At 45.5% G+C, this 9,529-nt stretch overlaps 1 protein-coding gene across 3 annotated transcripts; it reads right to left on the bottom strand.

Annotated features, from left to right (window-relative positions):
- Positions 1-227: 227 nt before the first annotated feature.
- LOC109760412 (sucrose:sucrose 1-fructosyltransferase-like) lies at positions 228-3,387 on the bottom strand. Of its 3 annotated transcripts, none has more exons than XM_073503316.1 (4): positions 2,893-3,384; positions 2,671-2,736; positions 1,703-2,547; positions 228-1,058 (listed from the first exon to the last, which is right to left on the bottom strand). In XM_073503316.1, the coding sequence occupies exons 1-4, from the start codon at positions 3,245-3,247 to the stop codon at positions 375-377; spliced, it is 1,950 nt and encodes a 649-aa protein (XP_073359417.1). In that variant the 5' UTR covers positions 3,248-3,384; the 3' UTR covers positions 228-374. The 3 variants fall into 3 exon arrangements, with proteins under 3 accessions (XP_073359417.1, XP_045087854.1, XP_073359416.1); XM_045231919.2 differs by having other exon boundaries at positions 2,671-2,781; XM_073503315.1 differs by having other exon boundaries at positions 2,671-3,387.
- Positions 3,388-9,529: the final 6,142 nt, after the last annotated feature.

Consider the following 9,529-nt stretch of genomic DNA (forward strand, 5'->3'; position numbering starts at 1 on the left):
TTGCAGAAAAGCCAACTTGAGTTACACATGATTAAACCTCTAGCTCAGAAACTGTTCGGAAAAGAAATGGTAAAGGATTGACATACAGGTGAGGGGCTCCACTTCAGCTTGGGCCAGGCCAATGTGTCGAGTCTAGTTTTGTTTTTTGAGAACAGCGTCGAGTCAAGCTACCAGGCTACATACGAGCTAATGGAGTTTCCGGCCTCACCCTACGGGATGGACTCGTGTACTGTCCAGCTTGCTACCCACTGGACAATGCAAAATATTATGATCTGCTGCATAAACGAGCAGACAGTAACAATGTATGATCCGTCTGACAGAACTAGAAAAAAATAATCAGAAAACAAACTTAGTAAAGAGAAACCGGTTGGAAGTTAATCTCGTGCAAAAAGATCTAGTTGCATCGGTGTTGAATGCATCTCATGCACCACGAGCTTATCGACGATGAGAGTGGAGCCGGTAGCATTGTTGAAAACGTACAGCCCAGCCGCCTCATAGATGGCCTCAGTCGGGTACACTCGGGACGTCGCCGTCAATCTCCCGCCCATAACGAAGCTCTCCACAATGGAATGATCCACAAGAATCCTAGCAGATAAGGCCTCTCCGTTGAGCACCGGAACAGTGCTGCCCACCACACGCTTCACAACATTCCTGGCCAGCGATGACTGCGACTCGTCATGGCAGAAGTGGGTCCGGAGGTCCCCGTCAAGGCTCCTAGACATGTAGAAGTACATTGCCATTTGTTCACTGTGACCGTTGGTGAGGAGGAGGCCGAAGGGGCCGAGCGCACCCCGGTTGGTGGCACCACCGCTAGTGCTGCAGTTGTAGCCGATGTCGGCCTCGTTGTGGGCTGCGATGTCAGAAGTGTTGAGGCGGAAGGAGGCCTCTATGTCGAGCTGAGCGGCTTGCCGGAGATGCAGGGGGAAGACGGAGCCAGTGCTGATGGTGATGCCACTGAGGTCAGTTGCATTATGACGGAGGGTCTCAATCTCCTCCACCGGCCATTGGAGGAGGTTCGTCCGGGTCTTCTCGTCCAGCGCCACCGTCCTCGGAATCGCCTACATCATACACCATTAATTAGAGAGTTCATTTTAATTCAAGCTAGGAAATTCCGGTGATCATGATGGCACTTTGATATCAAGAACCACTACCTTTTCTTCTAGCTAATAAGATGTTTCTGTTCATCAGATTATCTCTTGCCTGCTCATGGATTCAGCAGGCAACTTAAAAGGTTCTCTTATGTGCGAAAAAGTACAAGCTGGCTTATAACACAAACGTGATGGAAATGCTCAATCTGAACCTTTTTGAGTTAGATTCGATCTTCTCAGAGAGCCTAATAGTGAATTGAGTCAGAGAAAAAGCATAGCCAAAATATTTTTGAAGTCACAAATACAAATAATTACTACCTGTGTTCACTATTATACGATGTTTTGGATATTTTAATATATGCTACATATGGACCGAAATGAGTGAATAAACACAGTAAAACATGTCAATATACATCCAAATCAGGAAATTTTTGAACATCTTATAATAATGAACGGAGCGAGAATCTATCTATCAAGCATGCATAATGAATGAATGCAAGATAACTATGCTTGTCATATCTATATATATCGAGCATGCATAAAGAACGAATGGAACTGATGATAGATGCTAAACACGTGGTAAAACAGATCAAATATATGTACAATAAAGATACCTGGAGGTTTGCCCATCCCTTGGCGAGGTCGGTCCGGTTGGAATCTGTCTCACCAACATACGCCCACATCACACGTCGCCGCTTTGCCGGATCATAGAATGTCGTGGACGCAAATAACTTTCCCCAATTGTACCTCAGTCCGATTCCCACATCTGCTTCTGGGTCCAGCGGTGTCCATGTGTTGGTCACTGCGTCATACTTTCCCAATGCGTAGTAGTCATGTCGTTCATCGTCCATGCTCGCCTTCAGGACGTACAACTCTTCCTGTGATGAGTTGCTATTGCCCCTAACAGGGTAGAAGTCGACGCACTCCCACATGCCGGTGCCCTCGACGCGGTGGACCGGACGCGGGATGAGCTCGAACTTGACGAAGTCTTTTGTCTTGTACATGAGGGCGATACCAGCATGCCCGTTATTGTCCTTGGACCCGATCATGGTGCGCCATGTGTTGTCGGACTTGTCAAACCATGCGGTCATGGGGTCACGGAAGTCCTTTTTGTATGTCCCGGGGGGCGGGAAGAGGACCGGGTTGGCGGGGTGCTTGATCCAGGTGCGGAGGAGAGGGTCATGAGGGTCTGCAGGTTCGGCAACACACTGTACCTGGGCGAGCGTGTCGGTGTTCCCTGTGTAGAGCAAGACGACGTTGCCATCGGGAAGTATGGTGGCGGAGCCCGTCAAAACGCCGTTAATGTCGTACCATCGGTCAGGCACCATGGCGAGGGGTAGGTGGTGCCAGTGAACCATGTCTCGCGACACGGCGTGGCCCCACGAGATGTTTCCCCACGTGACACCCTCCGGGTTGTACTGGTAAAAGAAGTGGTACCATCCACGGTAGTACATTGGAGCTGCATGTTATTCGTGTTTCAATTAATCAGTACTCCTAGTTCCTTGCCAATGGATAGACATTAGACATAGAGAGAGACGACAGCTGGTCAGGATTAAAAGTGATGAGGATCCTACTCACTCACCGTTTGGATCTGCATGCATACATGCATGCATGTCGCCGGAGCACGTAAGCAAAAGGTGGTCAGTTTCTTTCTCCGCCAAGCAAACAAACAAAAAGACAGCAAAAAAGGCAGCTAGCCATTGCCAGTCAGTTTCTTCCTCCAAACATAGAGCAAGGCGAGGAGAAAGAACACAGGAGGATTTGCATCTAAAAATTCCATCATCGGAAGTAATGGATTCCATACCGTTCATGTAGTTCTTGTCCGGCTGGAAATGGTAACCGGTGCGCTGCCACTGCAGCATGGCGTTGCTCCACGGGAAGCCATCGGCCTCATCGCCGATTTCCCCCACCGTCTTCTCCGACGACGGCATGGCCGCCTCCTCCCGCCTGGCTCTCCGGAGACGGAGCACCGGGCTAACCACGTCGCCCAGATCCCCCACCCTGGCCCCTGGGAGGAGCGAGTGGGCGACGACGAACACCACCATGGCCGCGGCGCCCAGCACGGCAACGCACTCGCGCCACCTCATGCCGCCGCCGCTCCGCTGCTGCATCGACGCGTACGAGTACAGGACGGGCGGCGTGCCGGCGCGTGACTTCATCGCGACGGCCGCGGCTAGAAAACTGAAGATGAAAGTTTTCGACCGGGGTCTTTCTTGAGTCTCAGAGAGCGCAATTTATAGCTGCGCCGAGGCTAGGGAAAGTTAGTACTGAATCATTAATTTAGACCCACCTCTTTTCTTTTTGCGAATGAATTTAGACCCATCTTAATCCAAAAGATATATACGTACCCTATTAATTAATTTAGACACGTGCATACAACAGACTTTAGTGAGTACCATGATGTCAAAAAAAAGAGACTCTAGTGAGTACCAATTTTAGGCATAACATTCAATGCTCCAAATTAACAGTGCAGACAGATCCAAACAAAATACAGTTGTGGAGAGCAGGCACAACCAAAATACAGTTGAAGGAAACAATACAGAGTACTAGCCTCGCCGGCCAGGACGAACGAGTGGTTTCGGCCTCGCCGATCAAGGAAAAAGGGTAACAATCCTTATCATAAGTGTTAGGAATAAGATGCATCAACCATTAAATACACTAGACATGTCATGACGTGGTGTGGTTACATTGTTCATACGCACTTAGCTCAAACTGACTTACGAAGATAGTGTGTGCATCTTCAGTCTGAATAAATAAAACGATATTCGTATTCAAAGTCTACAAGTTTGAGTACAACATGCGTAAAAGGTCACTTATTTCTGATATGAAGGGCTTGGTGATGGTATGATAAATGGCAATTAGTCAAAAGTTACCTCAACATGGTCATCACACAGTAAAATAGACACTATAGATTGAAGACCTTTTGCAAAACCAAAACTTACCGATCAAAAGCTGCAAGTTGATCTGCATACAAAACTTGCCTTGTGGTAAAAGGGGTCCACGCCATTCCCACAATTTTTTAGATGAACAGGGAGGCCTCTCCCCGGTTCCATTAGCTAGAATGAAAGCATCCGAATACAGCCCACTTGTGTCTGAGGGTTCCTTATTGCAAGCGCACACGCGCGCAATAGCTAAGCTGATGCTAAGCAGTAGAAAAGGGAAAACATGGGAAGATCAAGTTATTACCCCCGAGCAGTCCAACGATCTGCCAGAGAGTGCTACAGAGACATGAGGGCCAGGGTACAGCGAGCACCCGCCCGTTATCATAGCGTGATCATGTCTTCACTCCTTCTGAACTTGAATGGCGGCGCCAGTGCAGCTTGGGGTGACCAGCAGATTGAGGTGGACACCGGGCTGGTCATGGCGACCTTGTCATTTGTGTCTCGCTTCGTGGCAGGAGATTGGAAGCATCCTTTTTCTTCTGAGATCCTGAGGTTACTCCAGCCAGCATCAACTTCAAATCTTGTGACCTTCATCTTCAGCCACTCAAGATCCTCAAGGGTTGTTGGAGAAGTTTTGTCAGGGCACTCATGAACGCCTCCATCTTGGGTTTGCCGGCCTCTGGGGTCAAAATCACCCAGATTTTGAGCATTCCGATGATCATGCTCCACACCTGAATAATAGAGGTCCAACTGGTGTTGTTAAAAATCATAGGGTTTCTATATTTCCCGAAACACCATAGGATAGCAGAGCTAATAATGTTCAAAGCCAAGTTATTTTTGTTAGAAACCCAAAATCGAGCAACAAACTCAAAGTTTGCACCTATCTCGATTTGGAAATGATGGCTAACAAAGGACCATACATTCCTGGCAACTACACAACCAAAGAATAAATGGCGATTTGACTCATTATCAGCACAGAACACACGATCTAGGGATTTGATTATGTGCCTTTCCTCAGGTTATCCCTGTCATCAGCTTATTTTGGGAAAACAACCAAAGAAACACATGAATCTTGGGGGACACTGCCAGTTTCCACACAGCTGGCAGAAACAAAGGTTGCGCACCCCTAAAATTGATGAGAGAATTCCTTATTTAACACCGTATCTAAATTTTATGCCCTATTTAACATTGACAAATAATTTCTTCCCTATCTAACAATGCGCCAAAATTTTATGCCTTTTATAATACTTTTGTCTAGTTTAAATTTAAATGACATCTGGAAATACCATTTTACCTTCATGTGGAATATTTTCTGTGTGCGTCGTGTGTGCTACTGCTGTGTTAGAGCAAGTATAATAGTCCTACTCAGCAGGCTACAAGCAACTCCACCTCAGCAAAAATCTGAGCTGGAGGAGAGTAAAAACAGGAGAGAGAAAGAAGCGAGCGCTTCGTCAATCGCTCGGCTGCAGCACAAAGGCGCGTGGACGTTACGCCCGCTTGCAGCCGGTAGCTGGTATAGAGTCAACGTTAATTCCACCTCAGCAAGGCTGCTCCTGATTCCCTCTGTCCCACCATCCAATTAACAGCTCTTTCTTTTCTCCTCTTGCATGTAGACATTAATTACTCTAGTCATCCAGTAGCTGGTACAGAGTCAACGTTAGGCTGGTCATAGTGGGGAGTAACTTAGACTAGTGTCATGCATATGACACTAGTCTAAATTACTACCTTTATAGTGCAAAGTAACATAACAGTAGTATCATAGATTGCTTTATTTATTATCTCATAGACTCATTTTGCATCGGGAAGCGCTATGTTATAATAATATATTATGTTACCACAAGCACCTCTTTTCTCATTAAATACTTGTCACATAAGCAAAATTGTCTTGGGATGTGTTAAGTTACTACCTAAGTTACCCCACTATGGCTAGCTTTATTAGACGAGACTACTTGTACACCGGCTATTGATGAGATGGCACTGATATAGAGCCAGCAGCCGGCGATTCTATTAGCCATGCTCTTAGGATAATCGTGACTTGATTCCTCGAAAGTCGGTTGTATTTGTGCGCGCGGCCGGAGCGAACTGGACATGCATGCAGCAGGCTAGAAAATTAGCTGGTGCATGCGTGAGTTAGTGCACGGATAGACTGCAGGTTAGTTAGTGCATGCGTGAGTTAAGTTGCTGGACGTGGTGGTCGGGTCATGCGTGATGTGTACGTGCACTAGTGGCCGGTTCTGGCGTTGGTGCTGGCCGAGCATGTAGCTAGCTAGTGCGTTCCCGTGACTGCGTGTGTACGTGTGTGTGGGGCTGTGGGCGCGCTGTTGCATGCTGCGTACGTCTGTGCTGCTAGGTGTGTGTGCTGCTGCCAATGTGTTGCTATGTGTGCGCGTGCGCATATGTGTCCCGCACACATACATAGCACATGAGGGGCAAAATGGTCTTTTCAGGTGTTATTTAGACTTAAAATGGACAAAAGTGTCATAAAAGGCAGAAAATTTAGACTCGTTGTTAGATAAGGAAGAAAAAGTTTTTCAGTGTCAAATAAGGAAACGAAATTTAAGATAGTGTTAAATAAGGAATTTTCTCAAATTGATCGCATGATATAAAGAACTATAAGAATAAACCCCTTTTGTTTTCTAGTTGCCAGATGAGGGCATCTGGGTCATTGTTGAAGGTGATCCCACCAGCAATCTCTATAATTTGGTACCATTGCTCCATGAGCCTGTCATCAAAGTTTCTCCTAAATGTAAGTTTAAGGACCTCACCGTCCCAGACCTCACTAATACTTTTAGTTTTCTCATTACAAAGCACATAAATTGGACAGAATTGTACTTCCAGTGGGCAGGTACCAAACCAAGTATCCTCCCAAAACCTGATTTTATCCCCTACTCCTACCTTCCAGCTATATCAAAATTTCAAAGTTTGGATGATGGATTTAACCCCCTTCCAAAATCTAGAAACATTTATGTTAGTGCTGGGAGCAAATAAATTGACTTTGCCTCTCATGTACTTCTGATTTATCATCATTTTCCATGGTTTCCCTTCCTCTTCATAGTATCTCTTGACCAAAGATCCTAGGAGACATAGATTCACCTCTTGGAGGTTGGGGATACCTAGTCCACCATATTCCTTTTTCATACACGCCATTTTCCAGTTGGCCAAATGAAGCTTTCTGTGACCCTCAAAGTCATTCCACAAACAGTTAGCCATGTGAGAGTTTATAAGATCAATGGCCCACTTAGGAAATTTAAAGAAAGATAGCAGGTAAATAGGGATGCTAGCAAGGCAGGCCTGAATGAGGATTAACCTGCCCTTGTAAGAGAGCAGTTTCCCTCTCCACCAAGCAATTCTTTTCATAATCCTGTCAATAAGAGGTTGGATATCCTCTCTTCTAAGCTTATCATAGTGCAGAGGGATTCCAAGATACTTAATGGGGAAAGAGCCACCAGTGCATTCTAAAGTTTCTAGGAAAGTTCTAAATTCGTCATCTTCTATATTGAGGGGAATGAGTTCACTTTACTATAGTTAATTCTCATTCCAGAAATCTGCTCAAAGCAAGATAGTACCATCTTAAGGTTCTTAGTACGCTCCAAATTTTCGTCTAAGAACAAAATGGTGTCATCAGCATATTGCAAATAGATAATCCTCCCAGCACAGACTTCAGGATCCCGCCCTTCTATCAGTTTTTAGTTTGCTGCTTTGTTCAACATCCTAGTAAATACATCTACCACTAGATTGAAAAGCAGTGGGGAGATGGGGTCTCCTTGCGTGAGACCTTTACCAGTATTGAAAAAAAATCACTTTTACTGTTGTTCAGTTTGACCCCCATTGAACCTCCCTTAGTGATTTGTATAATCCAGTGGATCCATTTTTCTCCAAAGCCCCTCCTCCTAAGTAGTTCTTCCAGGAAATCTAAATGAACTTTATCAAAAGTTTTTTGATAATCTATTTTAAAGACTAGACCCTGTCTCTTACTAGAGTGGATGAAGTGTAGCACCTCATGGGCTGTGACCACACTTTCGAAAATATATCTCCCTTTCAAGAAGGCAGATTGGTTGCTAGCTATGAGTCTTTGGAGAATCATAGATAGTCTGTTTGTAGGGACTTTGGTAAAGATCTTAAAACTACAGTTTATTAGACCGATGGGTCTAAATTTCCTCATACGGGAAGCATCTGCTTCTTTTGGTATGAGGGTCAACATGGCAAAATTAAGCATGTGAATAGTAAGCCTTCCTTTATGGAAGTCTTCAAACATGGCCATTAGATCCTTCTTAACTAGATCCCAAAAGTGCTGGTAAAATAAAAAAGTATAAGTGCATCTAGTGCCGCCCCTAGTTGGTTTTGGAGTATTGACGACAAACCTGGTTGAGGGACTAATGTGTTTGTGAGAATTGCAGGATAACACAGGTAGTAGTCCCTCATTGATTCGGTTTACCTACCGGAGATGACCCCTGAAAATGTGTGAAGACATTGAAGACAATGGTGGTTTGTGAAGATATTCACATTGAAGTCTATGACATGAGAAGACATCGCATGAAGACTTTGGAGCGCGAAGACATAGTTGTTTCATAGTTTCATTTTCTTCTTTGTTGAGTCATAGGAACCACCGTACTGTTAAGTGGGGTCCAAGTGAACAAAGTCAGAGTGACTGAAGTGATGCTCAACCAAATCCTATGTCTTCGAGCGAAGACAATGAGAGAAAATCTTATCCAGAGGCGGATGAGTCAGCTTTACTTGTAGCCCAAGTCAAGCTGCCGCGTGTGTTTGAAATCTGACCGTTGGAACACGTGTCAGTTCCTTAGTGACCCAGGGTCATTTCGAACAAATCAGGTCGGGTTGCCTAGTGGCTATAAATAGCCCACCCCCTACACCATAAATGGGTGGCTGCTCAGAGTTAGTGCACGGCTTTTGTCGTTTGAGAGCAACCCACCTCCGAAGCTTTTGAGAGAGAGAGAGAGATCCTTGCGAGGACAAAGCCCAAAACACCCAGAGCCAAGGAGTGTTAGGCATCACTGAAGTCTTTCTGTCCGCGTGATCTGAAGACTTGTTACACTTGAGGACTGTGAATCCTCCAGCCGGTTAGGCGTCGCGTTCTGAGCATCCAAGAGTCATTGTGGATTGCTGGTGAACGAAGTCTGTGAAGGTTTGGAAGTCTACCTTGAAGACTTACCAGAGTGATTGGGCGAGGACTGGGTGTCCTTAGCTCAAGGGGGATAAGGTGAAAACACGGTCTTCTGAGTTAAATCTCAGCCTCCCTAACCAGACGTACAGTTGTCACAGCAACTGGAACTGGTCGAACTAATCTCTGTCCTCTCCAAGCTACTGGTTCTATCTCTTCCTTCTCTTTACTTTCAGTTTGTCTTCGTGAAGTCATTGCCTGCTTGCATTATCTGTTTGACTTCACTGCGTGACTGCTTGTTCTGATTGGCTTCATATTGTCTTCCATCCTGATCCATACTGCCTAGCTGCTATTAATCTTCGTGCTTTCACTTCATTGAATACTTGACTATGGCTTGCCTAGTGTAGTCTACCTTTCGCTGCATATCAATAGGATCATTT

Source organism: Aegilops tauschii, chromosome 7 (assembly GCF_002575655.3).
Source record: "Aegilops tauschii subsp. strangulata cultivar AL8/78 chromosome 7, Aet v6.0, whole genome shotgun sequence".
Lineage (NCBI taxonomy): Eukaryota > Viridiplantae > Streptophyta > Magnoliopsida > Poales > Poaceae > Aegilops > Aegilops tauschii.

Excerpts from the sequence above, each read along its gene's own strand:
- LOC109760412 (XM_073503315.1), bottom strand. The coding sequence starts at position 3,247 with ATGAAGTCACGCGCCGGCACGCCGCCCGTCCTGTACTCGTACGCGTCG. Across the intron at positions 2,548-2,670 it reads TATGCATGCAGATCCAAACG|CTCCAATGTACTACCGTGGA; the intron begins GTGAGTGAGTAG and ends AATAACATGCAG. Across the intron at positions 1,059-1,702 it reads AGGGATGGGCAAACCTCCAG|GCGATTCCGAGGACGGTGGC; the intron begins GTATCTTTATTG and ends TGTATGATGTAG.